The 23,941-nt window shown below is 36.3% G+C and overlaps 1 protein-coding gene and 1 long non-coding RNA gene across 10 annotated transcripts; one reads left to right on the top strand and one right to left on the bottom strand.

The window, feature by feature from the left end:
- Positions 1-1,112: 1,112 nt before the first annotated feature.
- Positions 1,113-14,090, bottom strand: LOC143207697 (fatty acyl-CoA reductase 1-like). Of its 2 annotated transcripts, XM_076421440.1 has the most exons (6): positions 13,893-14,090; positions 6,569-6,808; positions 5,633-5,897; positions 3,837-4,139; positions 2,864-3,071; positions 1,113-2,247 (listed from the first exon to the last, which is right to left on the bottom strand). In XM_076421440.1, exons 1-6 carry the CDS (start codon positions 14,088-14,090, stop codon positions 1,944-1,946), a joined length of 1,518 nt encoding a protein of 505 aa, XP_076277555.1. In that variant the 3' UTR covers positions 1,113-1,943. The 2 variants fall into 2 exon arrangements, with proteins under 2 accessions (XP_076277555.1, XP_076277556.1); XM_076421441.1 differs by lacking the exons at positions 1,113-2,247; positions 2,864-3,071 and adding an exon at positions 3,131-3,312.
- On the top strand, positions 6,805-23,316 carry LOC143207732 (uncharacterized). Of its 8 annotated transcripts, XR_013008721.1 has the most exons (5): positions 6,805-8,218; positions 12,945-13,116; positions 13,206-13,248; positions 19,524-19,621; positions 22,624-23,316. It is a non-coding gene; the product is annotated as an uncharacterized LOC143207732 (long non-coding RNA). The 8 variants fall into 8 exon arrangements; XR_013008728.1 differs by lacking the exon at positions 13,206-13,248 and having other exon boundaries at positions 22,766-23,316; XR_013008723.1 differs by lacking the exon at positions 13,206-13,248.
- The last annotated feature ends 625 nt before the right edge of the window (positions 23,317-23,941 follow it).

Here is a 23,941-nt window from a genome sequence, read left to right as displayed (position 1 = left end):
TTTGTAGCTCATTGCAACGTCGCGATCGACCGTTCGCACGATTGCGCGCCGAAATGCGCGCGGCGCCGGCGCACTATGGGCCAAACCGACGATATCTGTGTCAAAATCAAAGAACTTTCGATAGAAATGAGATAGAGCGATGAAATTTTTTTTAAATGAAAGCTGAAACTTTGCAGAATATGAAATAATTATGGAGATTGTGGTACGAACGTTTTTTAACCTCGAGAACATTTGTTAAACTTGCACAATTTCAAGAAAATTGTGGTTTTTCCAATACCACGCGCGGAAAAAATTTTATTTAGCATGCGACACATCATTTCCTGTAGATTTTTTCACGCTGATAATCGTGCTGTTGGATACAAGAAGAAGCCCGTTAAAGTTGACAAAATTAATGTTTCTTATGAAGTTATTGCAAAACTGTCCGCAATATCGAAAAGTTCGATGAAAAGTTCATTAGCAAAATATCGTTTGTACCCCAAGGCGATCAGTTTTCTTCCGCGTCATTTCAAATGTTCGCCCGCCGACACGAGAATTAGGATTTACGCTGAAATTTCACGGGACCGTGCGCACGTACGTGCGAGAACGCATACGATTTCGAAATTTCGAAATGTCAGTGCGCGATGACATGTTGCTCGATTGATTTGTATAATCAAGTATTATTTAAATTCCTATGGGTAGAGTTGACGTGACACGACGCGACGCCTGCTAGACTGTCTTTGTTGTCAATTCCCATTAGCCGAAAACTGTGAAAATGCACGAACGTTGCAAGTCTTTTTTGATGATTTTATAATTGCCTCTGGCTGTACTTATTCTACAGAGCACGTCGCGTCCGAGCAAATTCACCTAATGCCGAACACTAGCATTTTGTTTAACAGTTGAAACGTAAACAATTTTACTTGCAGAAAAAAATGATAGAAAGAAAAAGAATCGAGCAAACACACGTCTTAATAGCTTCTCGAAGATTTAATGAACGATTTAAGATGGTGAAGAATTAGTTTAAACATCGTTATAGTTTATAATATTGAAGGAAAAGCAGCGCTACATTCGAATCATTTACAAAAATAACACCCGCATTGAAAGTGCTGTTACATCTAAAATAAATGAGCAACATGTTTGTCTTATCATTTTTATTAATCAGTACATAATTACTACACGCACTCAAATATACTGACTGTATTTACGTATATTGCATTTACGCATTTACATATATTGCATTATCACAAGATACAGGAGCTACATACTCGTGTATATCTATTTTTTTAAAATATCATTTTAACGAGCTGAAAGTATCTCGACAGTATCGTTAAATTCTTTTTCCAGAATTTATGACTTGTTAGCCAAAAGACAAAGTTGTCTGGGTGAATTTGTAGAAAAATTCGTTCAGATATCGCTGACCTTGAAATATATTATCAAGATCACCATTCTGAACAATATTTCCCGTTCAAGTCTTTGTCGGTCGGCTTTAGGTTCCGAGATATTCGCAAAAAACTTTAATTGTAAATCGGCAGAAATATCGTACGCCGAGTATAATACAATCTGGATTTCGATTAGATTTTCGGACCTAATCCAGTCGTAAATCAGACCTAATCCATGGATTTACAAGTAAAGATTTCTACCAATATTGGTAAAAAATGAATGGTGACCTTGACAACATACTTTTGAGAGGAGAACCCTTTCCTACACAAATTACTGTTATCTATGACTATTTTGAAAATGTTTATCTCCGAGTCTCCGAGTTCAATAGTTCAATCCTTGCTTAATTTCATGATCAATCAAACAATTAAAATCGAAATATTTGATGTGTTACAGTGTTACAACATTTCCTAAATGTTATTTTCGTTCCAATATCGAGAACAAGGATCAGAAGATTGGGAGGTAAACGTGACATATTCCTACAAAAATATTACCGTGAGGTAAAGTCACCGTATTATTTAACAATCGAGCTAAATTTCGTTAATTTCGAACGTTGTGGTCGTGAGTTCCGTGACCGGATTTATCCAAGAGTAAACGAACCACAAGAACAACAGTGTCATTCCAATTTTAACGACCCAGTCCGCATAGTACAAGTACTTTATGACTTTCCGTGCACGTGGCAATGTCGATGGATCGTCTTTTAAATAATGAAGCCTAATGCCTAATATGTAACGGACTAAATAATCATCCCAGTTGAGCACTGCTGGGTCCATCAAGAACTCGTTTCTGTCCGAAGAGTTGAGTTCGTTTTGCAATTCCTTTAAGCGGTCATTCCTGAAAATCAGAATAAACATATACATACGTAAGTCAAATCAGTTGAGGAAACTTGTCTCGATTTCAGTTGTTCGTGATCTCATCAATTGTTTAACCATAGGATATAGAATAGAAGTTTAGTATTTTAGATAACAATAATGAGAAAAACAGTTTGAACTAGATTAACCCTTAAATGCACGATATTTTGTGTGTATACAGTTTCTATTTATCAAACATTCCAGCATTTTTTGAACGTTTTCAGATGCCATAGACGCATAAAGATCCGCAGTCTAGTTATCAAGTACTGTATTGCTGATCATTAGGCCGTTATACTACACATTCAAATTAAAATACAAGAAAACTGTATTATTAGGTTGTCCCAAAAGTTTCTTCTGAAATGTATTCTTTTACTATTGCTAAATAAATATTAGGTTGTCCCAAAAGTTGGTTTTCGATTCATGCACATAATGCAAATTCATGTTAGGAAGTACTATAACATCAACATAAAGATTATCGCATTGTTTATATTTATTTAGCAACATTAAAGGAACACATTCCGGAAGGAACTTTTGGGACGACCTAATAGATTATAATATTCTTGAACGTATGTATGTACATATTATAGTGTTTTATTTACCGGAACATCCATTCTTTTGTTGTGTAATATTGCACGATTTCGAGTCCAGCACTGATTCTGTGTTGTATGTGTACCAGAAACGGTTTGTTTCCGGATAAAGCGATCACAATATCTAGCAGATATGCCGGTAGCAATTGGAAAAGTGCTCGGCGGGTCCAATGATAAAATTTTGAAGTGGTTGGGCTTCCACCTGGATACCAGAGAATACCTAAAAAAAATATTATCTACGTTAATTTATTCTAATCGGAATATTCAGAATAGGTTTGGCCAATGTTTCTTCTGATTCGTATACATAATACGCAAACTTAATAAAACCTCCGAACGTTTCGAACAGAATGATTGTGTGTGTTTTTCTGATTTTTATGATTCAGCACTGTTACGTGACATTACGTAGCAAATTCGTGAAAACGGTCGGTGGGAATATACATATTTGAATTCATGATAACTATCTGAAACAAAGAAATGGTTGATTCCAAAACACCGAATTCATTTACATGGTTAATAACGTCGAATCGAGGTGTCACGTGCACCGAAGGTGTTTAATTCACCGGCAAAATGAATCTTTGTACCGGAACTCTTTCATCATCATTCTTCTCTCTCTCTCTTTCTCTCTCTCTCTCTCTCTCTCTCTCTCTCTCTATCTCGAACCATTTACAATGTTTATATCTTCCTTTTTCAGATGCCTCGACAAGAAATTTGCTTCATTATATCACGAAATGTTGGTAATTAATAGAATGAGCATCTTTATGCAAAATAAAACTTGTCTGCATCGATTGCAAGAAGTAGAAACTAAATTGAATGTTACTTCTCCCCTTAATGATTTTAACAGAGAAGAAATCATACATTGACATCTTCAATTTTATAAATTTTCTAACAATTTTGAACTTTGTCTGTTCAATTTTGCTATAAATGCATAAAGATCCACAGTCTACTAACAAAAGAAGATGTTACCAAAGTTTCTACTAATAACCACCTGTGAATGGATAGATTTCGGTCAATTTCCTTCCTATGTTGATAGAGTTTTCCCAGGTTATCGGGTTCTCGGACCCGGTGGTTACATTCATGTAAATCGGTTCCTTTGGTTTTTCGATTCCTATCTTCCACGCTAGTCCTATGATAGCATTGATCGCCAGGTCGCAGGGTATCACACGTATGAGGTATTTGCCCTCCATCAGCATGGTCCTCAACACGCCTTTGCCGGCCGCGATTAGCAGACCGGTTGGTCCGTTTACGTTGTCCACCCAACCAGGCATCGGTTCGTTCAATGACGCAACAACTGAAATTTCAGAACGTCGATTAATGGAATCGTGACGGTGCGACCGTACTGACATTTCACATCCATTCAGCTCCGAACAAAAAAACTGAGGATACAGACACAACAAGGTCGAGAGGGTGAAAGGGACTTTGCGAAGGAACAATGCTGGACGGACGGGTGACAGCGCGTGATAGTGTATGGCATTCCCTGCACCATTCAAAACTGGACATTTGTAATAGACGGTCTACTCGAGAACATCAATCATGAAACGCATTAGAAAGGACGCGTGAATCTGTGAGGGGACGGGTCTGAAACCCAAAAAGAGAAACGTTAATTCTACCGTCTAAAATGCGTTTCTAAAATGTGGTTCTTCAACCATTTATTATCGCTAGAGTGCGGATTTTATGAAGTTGTTACAAAAATGGGTACGTAGGAGATCAATGTATTAGTTTCAGCTTAATAGGATAATTAAAACAAGAACACAATGTTTATTTGGCTCCTGTGTCCAGCAATCAATGCAAATATTTTTTATTTTGCATAAAGATCCGCAGTCTAATTATCGGTTAAGTTCAAAACGAGCATCAGAAATAAACCGCTGTATACCGAGCGAAGTGCAATTCATTGCACATTTTTCCTTAACGCGCGTCATGTTAATATTCGCAATGTTACGTGATAACATGTTTTGTAATGGCTGCGACTTCTTTTGTATTGTTTCGCCTGAATGCATTGTTGTACAGCAGACGTGATTCAGGAAAATTTTCTAACACCTTTTGCATATTCAACTACATACTATAAAACAGCCAGTCTTTTCGTACAACCGTTCTTCGGGAAACGAGACTAACCCCTTAATTAAGTTACTGTTCTACAGAGGTGGGCATTATTTGGCGAAACAAATATTTCAAATACTATTTTATACTTTAGATTTCATTTTGCTTCGAGAAAATAGTATTGTAAATAAGATATACAATTTCGAAAATAAAATATTTCTATTTCAACAATTTGATCCGCAAAATTAAATATTTCTATTTTAACAACCAGAAACACGGAATAATATATTTTACTTTTTGCATTGTTATATAATAATACTCTGAGAAACAGCATAAACATACAGTCTATCTTATCGTTAAAAAACGATTTACACCCATAAATTTATTGAATTCGAACCATTATTTTCCACCATAATATTTAAAATTGAAATTGAGAATAAAGACAAAATATAAATATTCTCAATATTCTTCAAATAAAATACTATCTTCAAAAAGATTACTGCCACAAATAAAAAAGATATTCTATTTTCAAAGTTGTACACATACTTTGTATATAAAATAAATAGGATTATTTACTATATATATTTACTATTTTCCCCAGCTCTGCTGTTCTATTAGGTGTGTCCCTCTTTGGTTCGGACAATCGAGGTTCTACTGTATTTCCTAATAATACCGAGTTGAATTATCGCGAAGAGAGGTCAACGAACTTATGGCAGTTGTCCTAGCATTGCAGAACAGAAAGTTTACCTATAGAAGGTCTGGCGATGCCGGCTCGTAGACCGGATCTTTGTACTAAATCTTCGCTGAGTGCTTTGCTGAAGGCATACGTGTTCGGTTGACCTTCCAATAGTTTCGGCGTCATCGCCAAAAGGACATCGTCCTTCAGATTGTTCACGATGTCCATCACTGTCTGAGGCTCCATGGGAGCTGGATAGTTTCTTTCCTCGAGCACGCTTTCCTCGCACTGACAGTACGTCGTCGAAACGTGAATGAACACGTCCAAATTCGACATCTGTGGACAACATCATTTTTTTTTCTATAAATTAAACTCAAAAAATTTTTCGGTTTTGAAACCTTCAAAGGTACTTACACTAACGAGCATAACTGATTCTACACACTTTAAATCAGAATAACTTTTATATGAATGGACCAAACGACTTCAATTTCTTTGTAAGGCTAGAAGAATTAGTTTAGTAAATGCGACGACTAAAAAATATTTCGAAAAAATGCATTTGGTCGGAATTGCGAAGAAAAATAGTAAGTTTTTACTACTTTTTTAGCTGGGCCAAAAACGACAATCTAAATTATGTCAACTTGGATATATAAATTATATACGCAGCGAAAATTTCATTGAAATTGGTTAATTGGTTTACGAGTTATAAACGATCAAAAGTGGTGAAAATGGCAATTTTTCAAGACCTTTTTACCACTTTCGATCGTTTATAACTCGTAAACCAATTTTTTCGCAATTCCGACCAAATGCATTTCTTCAAAATATTTTTTAGACGTCATTTACTAAACTAATTCTTCTAGCCTAACAGTGAAATTGAAGTCGTTTGGTCCATTCATAAAAGAGTTATCCTGATTTAAAGTGTGTTGAATCAGTTATGCTCGTTAGTGTATGTAGTATGTAATCTCGTAATGCTCTGTGTAATTCTGCAAAAGATTGGAAATAGTATCTACCTTTTTCGCAAAATCTAAAACATTCTTGGTGCCCACTGTGTTTATCCGCACCGCTTCCTTCAATGTTAAGTCGAACTTTACATTTGCCGCCATGTGAAAGATAACGTTGACATCCTGAACCATTCGCTCCATATCAGCAGTCGATAACGCGAGATCTTTAGCTGTGGTGTCGCCAGGAATCAATACGATCTTCTTCAGCTTGTCCGCATCCTTTTCTTTGATCCCCTTGAATGGTTCTTGCTGAAAAGATAAATTCATTTTGTACACTGCTATGCCGGAAACAATTATCGCTGTAATAATTTCCGTGACGTCTTATTTCTCGTGACGCAAATAATGCAAGTAAACTCGATCCAAACAAACACAATGAATTTAAAACAAAGGAACGTTGGTAAACAGTCTTATTAAACGTATTTGCGTCACTAAAATAGATCGTATCTCCTTCCCGGGTGCGATTAAGTCGAGGAGTATATTCATAATTAATCTTGTTGATAAGATCATTCTAAACACAAAATTAAAGCTGACAAAATGTGCCATAAAATTGATTGGATTCAGTTTTTCGCTATCTCGCAAAGTTCACTAATTGTGCTGAAAAGTTAGCTATAGTCAAATAAGGCTCTTCGTTTTCACAATTAGTGAACTTTGAGCGCGGATATCTCGGAAACTATGCGTAATAGCGAAAAATTGAATGGAATCAATCTTGTGGCACATTTTGTCAGCTTTAATTTTGTATAGAATGGTCTTATCGCTAGAACGCATAGTTTCCAAGATATAAGCGGAAAACCGAAAAAGGGGACCTTCTACGTGCCCCTCTGCACCCCGCTCACCTCCTAGGAGTGGGGACTTTTAGTATGTTTACCTCCTAACTAGTCCAAAGTTAAGAATTGTGTTCCTTCCATTTCCCTCTACAACTTTTCGTTGACTGGACTAATAGTGTTTTTCAGTTTAAAAGTCGAACGAAAGTTTTTCCTTTCGTTCAGGGACGACGAATGAAATCCGAATTGGAAAACGGACGCTGGAAAGTGAGAGGATGCTCAGAAATGAGAAGAGAGTTTCTCGGTCGTTTTAATGACCGAATGAACAAGAAACAATGTCAGGCTGTGGTTGTAGGTTCGACTAGAAACCGAACACGTTTATGAAGCATTTCGTTGAGGAGAAGAAACCTTTCCAGGCTCGTTGCAAAACAGTGAGCGCGTCGCGACGCGCCGCGTCGTTCCTAATACGGAATGCGCGTTCGATTCGCAGGAGGAAATCATGATAAAAATCTGACACGTCGAAGCAGTCGCCTATTAGAGAACGATCTGGAAAAGGGGGTATTCCATTTTACCGAAGATTTACTGTGCAGGTAGTAAACAACTTTGCGATCCTCTATGCAGGTAGAATCCCGTCGCAAAGAAAGTAAAAGTTAGGCGAATGATGCTCCGAGTGAAACGAAAGGGAAATTTGCCGATTGGCAACGACGTGATTTAACGATTTGTAGGCGAGCGTGGCTGTGCTTCTTTCGCAGAGAACGACACCTGTTCCCTAGTGATTTTCAGTGACACTTGGAAACGGAACATGGTGAAATTATCGGTTGCATACCTTTACCATTAACGTCCCCTTCACTTGCGCTCGTGGACGCGTTACGAATCGTGACTCCTCGAATTCACTGACGTAAGTAAATAAATTCTTCACCTTTGTTGACGAATGTTCGCTCGGTTTTACAAATTTCGCGTTCCCGGATGCACATCGATCGGTTTTACCGAATTATTAGTAGACTGCGGAGCTTCGTGCAAAATTAAAGTTTCTTACCTGAATTGCAACAAATTGCAGGGAAATAGAAATTTATTTTCTTCCCAATTATGTTTAGTAAGTTGAGAATAATACGATAGTATCTTTAAATTTTTCTAATATCTTCGCTGTTTAATTATTAGGTCCACAAATTGATTCGTAGCCTTTGTCAGTGGCCTTGTTGGTCGCTGGACTGCGGATCTCCATGCAAAATAAAAATGTTCCATCCAACAGTGATTTCGAGAAGTGTGTTTTAAATAAATCTCAGATTTGAATGTCTTGCGAGGAGAAAGATCGTTCTCCATCGTCGTTCCCTGGTTTATTCTTGTCAGCCTGACGTTGTTGTTCACCGAAGACCTTGTTCGTGCACGAGTGAAGGCGTGCGTAGAAAATTCGAGTTGCTTCAATTCACTTCCTGATACGAGTGAGTTATATTAATTTCATCTTTCGTTTCTTTCTTAAAAAACTGTAACTCTTCGCCCTCGGTTTATAGAATAATTTATTACTTGTGCCAATTTTTTATACTTATATTATTTATATAATGACATATTAATATATGTCGTTACGCCGTGAATATACATTGCTAAAAACCATTCGGAGAGACTTGCAAATAAGGACAAATAAAATAATAATAAATCAAAGTGAATATGTTGAATTGAAAGCGTGAAACTTCGTGAATATTGTACAACTATAGTAACGCATCCTTCTGACTTTCAACGCGTCTCGTCTCCACTGAGGAAATTCTAACTTCATTAAACGTTAAGTGATTATCGAATGAAGTCTAACAACATATCTTCAGAATGACAACTCGACGCTTCGCGAGTATGATAGCATACATATGTATGGCACAGTAGAACCATAACCACGCGTTGGAATCACTCGAGCGGTATGTACTTCACATTCATACTTTGCATTATTTATTCTACATGCGAAGGACACCCGTCTCTATAATTTTGCGAGAAACGAATAACAATCCTGATCTTTTCCTTATCAGCATGCTATGCTTCCGAATTGGGTATCTTTTTAAACTTTTGGGTTTCGTTTAAACGATTTAGCTTGGAAGTAAACATTTTGTTACGTATAAAATTCAATGATATGTGCCAAACAATGTACACTATACAGTCAGGAGCAGAACTGATCACACAAATTTTAAATAAGCAATAACTTTTTTATGAATGGACCAATAACGAAAATTTAAAAGATGTGTTTGGTCGACTTGTATAAATTATCTACGCTCCGAAAATTTCATTCAAATTGGTTTACGAATTATAAGCGATCGTGAGTGGTAAAAATGGCAATTTTTCAAGATTTTCGGCCTTTTTACCACTTTCGATCGTTTATAACTCGTAAACCAATTAACCAATTTCAATGAAACGACTAAAATAGTCGTAAAAATCAATTTTTACTATTGTTTTTCACAATTCCGATCGAATGCATTTTTCCGGCATATTTATTAGACGTCATTTACTGAACTAATTCTTCTAGCCTTACAGAGAAATTCAAGTCGTTTGGTCCATTCATAAAAAAGTTATTCTGATTGAAAGTGTGCGTGATCAGTTTTGCTCCTAACTGTACATATATGTGGATAATTATATTAACGAATCGAGAAACACAAACAAAAAAATAATTTCCACCCACCGTCATTTTCGAAATTGTAAATCTTTTGAATGAAATGCTGCATTTAAAGATAAAGGGATTCATTAGAACTTCGAGTGAAAAATAATTATTGAGTGAGCTATCGAAGGCGAATGATTGCTATTTAGGTTTGAAAACCACAAGAGAATGTTACGAAGTCCTTTCACTCAGTCTTAAAACGTTTTTTTATTAATAAGAAACAAGATATTACTTCCTGCTGCCAAGATTAGGAAACAAGATATTACACCGATCAACTTGAAATATAAGCTGTATGTTAGGAAATAGTCATTTAATCATTTCGTTAACGAGAAGCTGTATAGTTTTTCTTTAACTTGGAAAAGTTTCGAGAATTTCGTTTCTATTCAAAAGAAGAAGAAATTTTTATTCAGAGATAATAACAAAAAGGTGTCGATACTCGAAGTTCTGCGGCTGTGTTTATTTTTTATTTGCGACATCGCGAGCGCGATCGTGGCCGTCGTTGTACACAAGATATAATTTATGAAGTGTTTTCACTGAACTCCCCGTATTTATGTCATCGCTAGCATCACATTTATATCGTAATATGTGTACAGTGTACCACTAAACATAGGTACCGTAACTTGCAATCAGACAATTAAACTGTATATGTTTACTCGTTTCTGTGTACATATCCAATTAATGCAGACATCAAACAAAAATCTTGGAAGATTCAAATCCAAGTGAAAACGTACTCACAAGTCTTTCAAATTCGTTCTTCCATTTATTCTATAAATGTAAACATTTCCACTAGTTTTCTATTGTTTGGACCAAGCAGTTTTAAAAATCATGTACAGTACGTAAAAACTCTTGGAAGATTAAAATCCAAATGAAAATGTATCACAAGTCTGTCGAATTCGTACTTCCATTTATTTCGTAAATGTAAAAATTTCCACCAGTTTTCTATTGTTTGGACCAAGCAGTTCTAACTTTCCACTAGTTTTCTGTACACAGAAGATTGTTAATATCCTATCAAAACAAATGATATGTATACGACTGAATGCTCTCCTGTTTCGTAACTACGTTAATCATTTATAGGAATGCGATTATACAGTTGATTGCTGCAGTCGCGACCAATTTTGTAATTTAATTGTACAACAGAAGTGTTCCGGGTGTGATAGGGAAAATGGTATGTGAAAAAAAGAATCGTCGGTGGAATATTCTAATGTGTCGCATAATCGATTTGCTGAAAAAAAATCTGACAAAGAAAAGATCTCTCCACGAGAGATTGTGTGTTTCTGCTTTTTCTTTGAGATCCTTGTTTCTAATGGGTATGGACGTAAGGACATGGAATGCACTTTTCAACGAAGTGTAAAAACATTTTTTCAACGAGGTCGACTTCGATCTTCTCTAAAAATAGAAATTGTTAGGAGTGCTACTTCAACATTTCAACAAACAGTCAATATCAATACATTTAAGAATCTAAGAAAATTGCATAAAGGACAGAAATCGGCTGGACTTCTGCAAAAGATTTTAGCAAAATTTAAACTGAAATACATTTTACTTCGTTCTTTTATAAAAATTCGTTGCATAGAAACTGGCTTGAACGAATAAGTCAAATTGATGATCGTTCTAAACTACTCAGAATGTCACTAACATGAACAAGGAAACCGCTGCAGATTTCCAACCGGGGAATCCGAGAATCGATAACCCGCGCGGTGTTTATTCGACACGAAACGATTGCGTGTGTGCCTCCGGCCGCAGCCGGGCCTAGAAGGTTATCACTTATGAGGTACCATTAGATTTACATTGCGAGGCCTTGTATAACTAGCAAATTCATAATACTATGTATTTCGCAAGAAATTTTCGTGTTTACAACACGTCGGGGCGCGACGGTCGTAAAACATCAACGAGACAGGTTGATCGTTAGAACTTCCAATGTATCCGATTGGCCTATTTTTGTTGTCCGTCGTAGTTAAAGGCAGGGCCTCGGAGTCGGTAGACAAAATTCTTAACTCCAACTCCGACTCCGAAGCCCTGGTTAAAGGTCTGAAGAATAAGGCTTCAATGTTGTCTTTTCTATTTGTGTACACCCGTGAAGTAGTAAACTTCATCGAAAGTCAAGAGATTTTAAGGCGGGCTTTGCGTTCTTAGGTTGGATTTATAGTGGAGCTGCGAGCATAGATGATAGCGGCGCGCGCGGTGAAAAGAAACCAACATTTCAACACATACTAATGAAAAAGTACATATGTATTTTCTTTGTTTTTCTTTTTTTTCACCGCACAGCTCACCTCGCTGCTCCACTATAAATCCACCCTTAAACAGTCAAGACAGCGTCCGTTCATTGGCGATTTTCAAGTGTTTTAAGGAAAATTCTGTAAATTCTTGTATTACAAAAGTTTTCCAGGTAGGTGTACAGAGCACTTTCGCACGGATTTCATTTTGTTATCATCTAAATTAGCATAGTTATTAATATTTGGACATTACCAATAATTCTGTAAGTTTTTTTACGATTACAAAAGTTTATTGACGATTTTGTTATAGTTCTGTGCGAGTCTGGATGCTCTTTTTGATCTCATTACATTCGGTAAAGACTTGCGATTATAAGCCAACAGATTCCGACTATGTCCGATTTGAAATTTTATAGCTAATTTAGTATTAAGCGTTTAGCAGCCTCAAATGAAGAAGAAACATTATCCGAGGAAGAAATTTCTGATGTATTTTCCGGTGAAAATTAATGGTAATAATTTTAAAATGCTCTTTTAATATACCGGGTGAGTCATTTAAAGTGAAACAGACGTATATCTCGGAAATGAAGCATTTTGGAGAAAAATGTTTCAGACAAAAGTTGTGTGTGTATGGAGATAATATTTTAAAATTCTTCTAATGTTTTTACTGTGTTACATTACACCAACTAATTTTTGTCACGAATGCATAAAATCTGCAGTCTACTGAGAAATGTTTTGCGGAAAAAGGATGCGACAAGGCTATATAAAAACTCGTGACATCTTTATTTCAGAATTATCCCACCTTCTCTTGAATGGCGGAGAGTGTTGGAGAACGTTGAGGATGTTGTCAAAAAAATGTTAATGAAACGCGACGACTGCCTCGTTCGTGGCTCCAAGTGTGCACGTTAATTCGGTAACTCAACCAACGTCGGAATTAACATTACGGGGTTTTCGCACCCGAAGGTAATAAACGGTAACCGTAATTGTGAAAGCATCTTCCAGTTGCCATGAGAACGGATTTATCAAGTAACACCGTTCGGTTTATATTCCAGCGTGACTCAGGAAAAAACAAGTTTCTCCGAGCTGACACGTATGGTGGGTGTGTGATGCACATATAGGCGTGTATAATCATGGTTTCATAGGTTTATTTTCAGGTCTGTTATTGCCAGTGGCGATAGGTTTACACGTAAATACTTAGAATTAGTTTTTCTTTTCCTTTAGGCGGTGACATTTGCACGTTTACACGCGCATTGAATCTGACACGATCAGTTTGCGAAAACGTGCCTGGCGTTGTAGCTAATCTTTATCTATCTATATAAATAAAAATCAAATGCTGTTCGTTGGTAAGGGCATCACTTGAGAACGACTGGACCGATTTGGCTAATTCTTTGTTTAAAATGTTCGAACTAGGTTATAGGATAAGAAAAATTAGAAAAGTATCACGGAAAAATGGAAAACTCGGGAAAAACTAAAATCATATTTCAATACAACAAAAAAATGAACGCCGCAGCTTATAATCAATATTTCAATAGAAATTTACATTATCGACGTCTGTCAAATAAAATGCGTACCACTAACCCTCTCGTGTAAAATAAAAATTCGTCTACCGGAATTGCAACGAACTTGAGTGAAACAGAAAATGATTTTCACTCTTGATATGTTCAATCGATCGAAAATATTATAACAATATGTTTGAATTTTGAATGTTAGTTTTAGTTCGACTGGAACATTTCACATACCTGTATCATGTGCACCAACCTAGTCTGCGGGTCCTGATCTTTCTTCTTTCTGATCAACACGTAGATTTTGCCAATATTGTGGCAACTGACCAGCAATTTGTAAATCAAAACTTTTCCCATATAACCAGTGCCCCCGGTGATGAAAACATTTTTCTTATCGAACCACGCCGATATCGATTGAGGTTCCAAATTCGCCATTTTTTCGGTAACACTGGAACAAACAAAAAAACACCGTAGAAAATTACACGCTATTTAATTATTATGATGACGAAGAATTTATTATTTCACTAATGTAGTTGTTAGCTACATGCTGCTATTAACACTGATTTATATTTAGATAAGAATTTATTTAATTTGTGTGAAAGCAACGATGGATGTGTGTTTCGAAGTTAGCTAAATGTACTTCATAATTTCTGTATGGTAGGTGCATACATTTTCGAGAATAATTGATTCCTGTCCTTGATGCATTGCATTCAGAATGAATTCATTATTATACAATCATTATCAATGATTTCTATTAACGTTAAAACACACAATTCTTCGGTAACACAAGCTGAAAGTGACCATTCGTTAATTTACATCTTTTATCTACATATTCGAATCTTGGTCGAACAGATTCGAAACTTTTCTGAATATCGTACCGAAAATTCTCTGATTTTTCTAATCATTATTTTGTTTACCTTCAAAATCGATTATGTTGTCCTCTAATGCATAATTAAATTCAACATGTATAACTATATTTCATAATCTATCGGAAATATTATTCTTAAATAGTTACGAATTTAATCAAGAAAGTGCTTGAAACCTACTATGCAGTTCTGATCTCCAAGGCTCGAGTACTAACTTGTGGAAGATTCGATTCCTTTCAACATCGAAGTATTTATAAGTATCTTTTCGACACTTGTAAGTACTCATTCCGAGGTTCGATATCAGTTTGTATAAAATGAATACTATTCAAATATAATTATTGAAACATTATTGCTTCCAATTGTAAGTAGTAATCGAAACCCATGAAATGAAACTTGGTTATCGAAATTGACTCGGTTTCGTCAGAGTTGGGCATTAATCGATTAAAATTTTAATCATAAAAATTTATCAATAAAAATTTAATTTAAATTAATTATCCGATTGACGATTAATAATCGTTAAACGCAATTAACGACTAAAGTAGAAATTTAATCGTTAATCGCAATTAACGACTAAACGAGGAGATTAATTATTAATTGCGATTAACGATTGAAGTAGAAATTTAGTCGTCAATCGTTGTTTAAATTTATGCCCAACTCTGGGATTCTACGAAGAAAGTGGAACCTTCAATTCAATAACAAAACTAATGATGCAATTTGGAAAATTGATACGTGATACCAAACAATGCTTTCCTACTGAGAAGCCTACTGTTGAAAGTACTAATGGCCCTGAATTTATGAAATTACACACGGTCCAACAAATTTCAACCTTTTTTATGTTTCCTAATTACTGTTGGGTGGTTCTTATAGAGTTCTTCGCGCTGATTCCGAAGCTGTCCTTTATTTTTCTCCTAGACGCACAGTTTTTGAGAAACATGGCTTTGAAAGGAAAAACATATTTTTCAACAATAAACAAATATTGTGATGTTATTATAAAAGATATTGAATTGTTCTTTACAGCAAAAGATTCTGTAAACTTCCCCGAGTACAGTGATGCCCAATATTAATACATTATTATTGTTTAAACATGTTTAAACAATGATTAAAGACGGAGAGACACCACTTTTGCACCAATTTTTGAGGATATTTTTGAATTTATCTCAAAAAACAAGGGTCCAGCAGAAAATCGAACTATACCACGCGATAGACCAGGCTGGTGGTAACTTATGTCGGGCGAAGATATATTGCTTTCTGGTTCGAAAAAAACGTCGACGTTCCAAACTTGGAAGGGTGGTTTCTCAAGATAAAAGTCTGCTCTATCGCGTGGTATAGTTCGATTTTCTACTGGACCCTCATTTTTTGAGACAAATTGGAAAATATCCTCAAAAATTGGTGCAAAATTGGTGTCTCTCCGTCCGTGTTTAACATGTTTAAACAATCATAATGTATTAATTTTGGGTATCACTGTATTCGGGAAAGTCTACAGAATCTTTTGCTGTAAAGAACAATTCCATATCTTTTCTAATAACATCACAATATTTGTTCAAAGTTGAAAAATATGTTTTTCTTTACAAAGCCATGTTTCTCAAAAACTGTGCGTCTAGGAGAAAAATGAAGGACAGATTCGGAATCAACAGTAATTGTGGAAGAAATTTGGTGTTGGACAGTGATTATTAAACGAAAGCAAGACCGTTTTTCTAGTTTAAATAATTCATGAATTTGGAGTGTTATGCATGGGAAGCGTGACGCAACATAATTATGTACACACAGTTAATTATGTATGGCCACAGGTGTCTGCGTAAATGAGCCTAAATATTTGAAATGAGGAAAAAAGTGTCTGGACCTTGAAAAGGTACTTAAAAGCTTAAATTTGTTAGCATAGTACATACTCTTAAAACCGAATAGAGTTTTTCCGCAAAAGATAAAATGTCCATTTTAAAGAAACAGTTCGAAAGAAACAGTTTCACCGTCGTAAAACTGTGTATTCGTTTTTCCGTGCAGTATTTCAAGCCGTGAGAAAGCGAAAATGAATTCCCCGAGTACTCGGCCGCCGCGCCGCGCCATACCCATTAAGAGTTACGGTAAATTTCACTTTCGGCGACGACATAATCGACACGGTTCACAGTGGAGCGGTCGGTTGTAAGTGGTCAACCTTCAAACGCACTCGATTCTTTGTTGAAATTTTCAAATAACTGCAAACGTTGTAAAAGCAGGTGTAAACCAGCCGAAAGAGCAAATAGATAGACAAATATGCCTATAAATCAACGTCTCCGGTCAACGAAACTATCAGGTTCTTGCGATGACGTCAAACAAGCATAACTTTTTTCGAAATAAAACTCGTCGATCAAGGTACCATTGTAATCAACACATTTTGTCAACGAATTTCGAACTTCTCTAATCTTCTGAATGTATTAACGATAAAAATTGTATTTTTCAGTCGCCCACGTTCTTCGTTTACTCGATTCTATCATGTTCGTGTTTGTCGCTGTTAAAGCACACATTTCGCTGTTAAACACGGTCTTCTCCTTTTCTTCTCACGTTCTTTAACACTATGTTCACGGAGCTGTAGAAATAACTATTCCACATTATTTTATAAACATAACAAGCATGTGTCTATCGAAATTTTTGGCCATTTTTGCAATGTACATACCCAAAGAAAGAAATTTGGTAAATAATTCCTCAGGGAAGCATCTGTACAACCTTAACAATTGCAAATTAAGGATATTAGGACCCGTCAGAATGACGGGTAAACCTAGTGTTAACGTCGCATCGGCAGATCATCATCAGTTATTCGATTTAGATTTCGATTTCTAAACACACAATCTTGTTATCGTCGATAGTCCTAGCGATAAACATTAGGATAAAAGCCGAAGGTGGTGCTAAAATCTGACACGTCACACCAAGTCTGAATCCCGACGCGTACATAGTCAACACCACATTCTAATCAGTCAGCTTCGGCTGTCTCAGTATATCCCTAATCCGTTGTTCGTGTCGCCAGCGAGAAACGCAAGTGATCTTTAAAGAGAACCATATCCAGCTTGGACACGTGTCACGAACGAAGGATCGTGAGGTAAGAATCCGATCCGTCGAGATCGTGTGTCGAATACACCTACCTAAGGATCAGCTGGCGATGAACGAAGGGGCCGTAACGAAACTGCGAGAACTCGGAGACTTGCGAATAGAAAAGTTGCGTTGTATCAAGTCAGGATCGATCCTCGCGGGTTCTCGATCCTCTAACTTCACTGGACACACTGGTAGTGCGACACTAGACTGCCCCTATGTCGACGTCGCGGCGGCCGTAAAAGGGGGCAAGATCCCAAGGACGATCCTCCACGGACGATGCTTTCGGACGATGATCTCCTCCGGCGTTCAACGATCGCGTCGATACTCTCTCGTTCGTTCCTGATAGGCAAACGCGAACTCGCTCCTGACCAACCAGGTATTTTAATGACGCAGGTTCGGAAGAGCAACGATACCTAATCCCTTGAGCGAACTATGACGAAGGTATCGCGAACACCGACTGAGCGTCTAGGCGAGATCGGCGAACACTTTATCCCCGTTGAAGTGATTTTTATACTTGTGGCTAGCACGCGGCGAGATGTGCTGCCGGGAGTCATTGTCTTTGCCGTCGAGGTTCTCAGGGTCGTTCCCTTGTGCACGGCTGCCGTGAGTCGGACTCCGGGCCCCCAGCCTCGTTCACTCGACCCGCGCGTCCGGTTTCCATCTTGAGCCGACGTGCACTGCGCGTACACCGGTACAAAACATTACTTTCAGCGCAATTGTTACCGTTAGTCGCAATCGCGAAGCACGCTCGCTAGTAATATCGCTGCCGCGCTTCCATCCTCGCCGATTCATCAGCTCCGCGAGCAATGCCACTCCGTTTTTCATCCGTCTAGCGTCTATCGATGCGAGGACCCACCTACAAAAGATTATGGAACAGTCAATTTCTGATCTTCGAGGAACGTCGTGATTTTAGCGCGGGTGTACAAAGTACACCTTTTAAAAACGAACAACTTTTTCAAAATTCGATACAACAGCTCGAGTTCTTTTTTTTGAGATTTTAGAAGGATTAGTTTACTAGCTAATGTATAAATCATTTTCTTTTTTAATGATTATTGGTAGCTATGTTTCTTCTATCGATCGTATTTGCTGATAATCAATTTTTAAATGTCCAAACGATCCAAACTAGGATCGAAACGTTGATCTTGTTTGACAATCAGCAAAGTTGCTTTATAAATATTTATAATTCGTAATAAACGATCGAACCGTTGCGCCGAAAACATTTAAAAATTTATTATTATTGGTAGCAATTGCGAAGGAAAAATTAAAGGCCAGAATTTTCTAATTTTTTATCGGTGACTGTAATGAAAATTTCGAAGGTGTCGTTGGTAGGTCTAAGTAAGTTCTACATCAAAAATGTAAGATGTAAAAATCTTTGAATTTTTTTGGGTTTGCGATGCATCTATATCGCGGATTTAGAATTATATTTCATAAGAACCTTGAGCGATTTCGATGAAACTTAGACCTATCAACGGCACCTTCTAAATTTTCATTACAGGCACAGATAAAAAATTTTAGAATCGTGCCCTTACTCTTTCCTTTGTAATTACGACCAATAACAATTAAAAAAAAATTATTTAGACATTAACTAGTAAACTAATCCTTCTAACGTCTCAAAAAAAAAGAACTCTAGCTGTTGGGTCCAATTTTGAAAGAGTTATTCGTTCTTAAAAGGTGTACGAATACTTTGCACACGCACTTTAAGTACCTTTGAAAACGTTTGACAATTTTCTGATTTTCTCATCGATCCTCATCGATTTACCAAATGACGCCGGTTCTCACCTTTGTGTCAATGATGGAATATCCGAGTACCTACTAATTGGTGTACGAGACCCCGAAATCGTATAACAGTAAACCTGATCTCGCAATCAGTTTAGAGCGTGAAGCCGATACTTTCACAATTCAACGTTCGTTTTCTTCTAACTATCAATTTTGTATGTTGCAGCAGATGGACGCAGGCGGGAAATCCGCTTTTTTCCCCGAGGGCGTTACAAATTGGAACGACTCTAAAAACTTTACCGACTCTTTTCATGGAAACTTTTGGTACGATTAATTTTTATTGCTGATGTACGGCAGAGGTGGGGCATTATTTGGCGAAACAAATATTTCAAATACTATTTATTATAATATTACAGATTTTATTTTGCTTAAAGAAAATAGTATTTTAAATAAGATGTAGAATTTTGAAAATAAAGTATTTCTATTTGAACAATCTGAACCTCAAAATAAAATATTTCTATTTCAATAATTTTTCAACTTCAATTTTTCAATTTTTCAATTTCAACAGAATACAAATATTTCCAATATTCTCCAAATAAAATACTATTTTTAAAAAAATTACTGCCTCAAATAAATTATTTTATTTTCAAAGATTACTGCATGAAATAAAATATTTTATTTTCAAAAATTACTGCATCAAATAAAATATTTTATTTTCAAAGTTGTACACATACTTTAAAAAATAAATAGGATTATTCACTATTTATTACTTGAAATACTATTTTCCCCAGCTCTGATGTACAGTGACACCCACTAATATTCGGACACTCTTAAAAAGACGATGACTTTTTTAATATTCTACTATACAATTTGAACTTTTTTGGGAAGCTAGAGCAATTAGTTTACTACAGGATGTGAAAAGAATTGTTTTCAAAAATAACAATTGATCGGAATTGTAGAGAAAATACTAAAAGTTGCATTTTACAACTTTTTTATGTGGGCCTGTATTGAAAATTTAAAAAGTACGTTTTGAAGGTCTGTGTCAATGCATATGCACTGTGAAAGTTTCATTTCATTCTTACAGATGTCTTTGAGATGTCTCATTGTCAGTGCTATCTGAGGAATTCTTTGATATAGGCCGAAGATCGTGAAAATATGACATTTTTACCATCTTTTGTAGCTGATTGCAACGTCGACCGATTTTGACGAAATTTTCAGAATATGTTTAATTCACATAGATCTACAAAACATATTTTTTAAATTTTCAATATAGGCCACATAAAAAGGTTGTAAAACGCAACTTTTAGTATTTTCTCTACCATTCCGATCAATTGCATTTTTTGAAAAAATTTCTCTTCGCATCCTGTAGTAAACGAATTGTTCTAACTTCTCGAAAAATGTCAAGTCGTCTTCCTATTGCAATATGAAAAATGTTATCGTCTGTTTTAGAGCGTCCGAGTATTAATTCAAATAAATGTACATAATTATTCTATCTAGTACGTAGAGATCCGTTTTAATAACAATCGTTGACGCGGTGGTCGTGCAATTTTGACGTAGACAATTTTCATTTTCATTTTCATTCGTGGCAAACATATGACAATGCTTTAAAACAATAGTAGTGAACACGGTGCATTATACAGGTGTGCCGACTTCCCTCAAAAAACTGAGGCAGATGAGTCGTAATTCTCTGGCCGCCGCCAGACGGCTGGCGGCGGCCAGAGAATTACGACTCATCTGCCTCCAAATTTCAGCATTACAGAGATGCTAAGTCGGCACACCTGTATAATGCACTGTGGTAGTGAATCAGGATATCGATCACAGTATTCAAAAGAACTTGATGTTTTCTTCGGGTTCGTGACTTTGAATAAATGTTTTTAATAAATTCTCACGAGCGTAATACGGGGTTGTATAATGTTTGATCAATTTGTTTGTGCAAATCTTGTAAAAATGAATTTCAAAGATAAACGCAGATTTTCAATTTTTATTTTCTGTTGTACGAATGTAGACTAGTAAATGATTTGCTTAAAGAAGATGCAACAAAAGTGCTATGTAACGATGACCTCGTTTTTCGATTGTCAATCGTAGTTGGAAAAACCACTGTTTCATACAGTATAAGAATCGTTTTACTTGAATCCGTAATTTACAAATTTTGATAGAAAGTATTGAAAGTAAGATTTTGTTGGAAAGTATAATCAATGTAATCAGAAATTATTTTTCAGTGTTTATAGTCATCTTCATTCATTTTCAGTGCGTTCATGACATTCAAAGGACGTTCCCAGAAGTTATTGTATATTTAATTCGTTCACACGAGTTCAAATGTCTTGCTTATCTCTACTTGTTTTATATAGTGATGTAAAATTTATATTAATAAAATATCTTGTGCAGGATCGCGCGTTAATCGTGTATCATTAAAAAATACTGACGATATAATTATAGATTCCGTAGCTACCCAGTTATAAAAACCTCGTAAAATATTATTGCATCATAATCTGATAGAAAAGCATTCTATAATATATGTAAATCTGATTTATATATATAAATCCGGTTCTCTTATTCGTAAAATATTGAGAATGCCCGAGACAGATGATTTTACATTCACATAAATTCTTCGCAACAATTTTTAAATTTTATTTCCAAGAAACAGTGAAAGTTTCGCTATATTTATTAATGTATAGATATGGGTAAAATTGTGACAAATTCAGCCTGATAATTATTTTGAAGTATTCTTAATTATTATCAATTGTCATCTAGCAAAGTCTATATGTATACATATAAGCAGTTCAAAATACAAATGAACTATCGGTCAGTCATGCATTTAATTACTATATACATATAGATCGTGGGAATTATGCCATCCATTGACGTGATTTGATCGTTAAAAATCGAAGAACATTATTACGTTAATGTCATGCTTACGTTCGTCAATTACACTTTTAAAATTATCACTGCAGACTATGTACCACAGTTTAAATAATTCATTGTTCTACAAAACCTTGAAGTATAATACTGATACTATAAAAACAGTACGTCAAATAAAACGAATACTAAACTTCGTGACTTAGAAATGTGGCCTCGTGAACTCGAAATAGTGTCGAGTCGATACAAGATTACAAAATCGTGTATGAAATACAAGTTAAGCGATTAAAACAGACAGATTTGTTGACGAAACAGTATTTTAATAAAATCTATATTTTTCTATTTAGTACGTCTGATAAAAACTGATTTGAAACGTGGCATAACAAAAAGAGCTAAAAGATGGCTATGAAACGTTATATTTCGATACAATACTGAAACCTTGAAGCATTTCTCGGATTTTCTGTGCGTAGCCGGTTCAGCTGCAAGGATGATGAAGAACGGAAATTTTATCCGCCGAAATGTGGACTTTGTCGTGACTTGCGGTGTCTTATGGTGTACTGGCATCGTTCCCTAAGCCCTAAGTAAGTCTGTTTACATGTCCCAATGTTACAGGAAATCTACGAGAACCGGACGAGTGCAGTAATTTTTTATCGTTTGCGTGTTAATATTGGAACGACTGCAATCGACTGGACAGCACAGAAGAAAGTTCTTATTCCATGGCTTCGGATCCAGGTCAGCCAAATGCCTAGGGATCTCATTGTTCGTCCTTGAATCAATGGAAGACCTTGTCCATTTCGGAAGTCCAACCAGTCCGAGTATTTCGAAAGTGAGAAAGTATTTTGATTGCATCGTACTATATATATACATCGGCGACCTTTTACCACCGTTTTTCGTCGTGTATGCTAATCGTTTTGACGCGTGTCGTCTGGGTTTAGTATTGCCTGGTAATTCAGTGATGCCAGACCGTGCTACTAAACCATACCCCCACCATAGCCTACAATATTGCCCCTACGTTCCTTTCCAACGCGGATGGTTAAATATTCAATGAAATTGTTATTCAAGGGCTAAAAAAATTGGTGGGTGTATACTGGAGAATCCTCTGTGTCTGTATTGTACAATAAAGATACTTTATTCATGCAAAATGAAAAATATTGGATATTCATTACAGCAGCAAATGATTCGTGCCGCTTTTCCCATAAGACGCAATGTTGATTCCGGCACGAATTATTTGCGCTTCGTATACGTACTTACAGCGCCATCTAGCGGTAAAACCCTCAAACTGTTAGCCAAATGTTACCGACAGAGCAAGTCAGGCCGGTAACAGTGCCATCTAACGGCAGACTAGGAACTAACGGTTCGATTTAGTTCCAAATGTACCGCTAGATGGCACTGTTAGCGGCCTGACTTGCTCTGTCGGTAACATTTGGCTAACAGTTTGAGGGTTTTGCCGCTAGATGGCGCTGTAAGTACGTATACGAAGCGCAAATAATTCGTGCCGGAATCAACATTGTGTCTTATGGGAAAAGCGGCACGAATCATTTGCTGCTGTAATGAATATCCAATATTTTTCATTTTGCATGAATAAAGTATCTTTATTGTACAATACAGACACAGAGGATTCTCCAGTATACACCCACCAATTTTTTTAGCCCTTGAATAACAATTTCATTGAATATTTAACCATCCGCATTGGAAAGAAACGTATGGTATATACTCTCTCTCTCTCTCTCTCTCTCTCTCTCTCTCTCTCTCTCTTTGTTTAGATCTTTTTCTTACTGCCGATATTCA

Source organism: Lasioglossum baleicum, chromosome 4 (genome assembly GCF_051020765.1).
Source record: "Lasioglossum baleicum chromosome 4, iyLasBale1, whole genome shotgun sequence".
Taxonomy (NCBI): Eukaryota; Metazoa; Arthropoda; class Insecta; order Hymenoptera; family Halictidae; genus Lasioglossum; species Lasioglossum baleicum.
The sequence above is the reverse complement of the archived record's forward strand: the minus strand, read 5'-3'. Positions and strand labels throughout refer to the sequence as shown.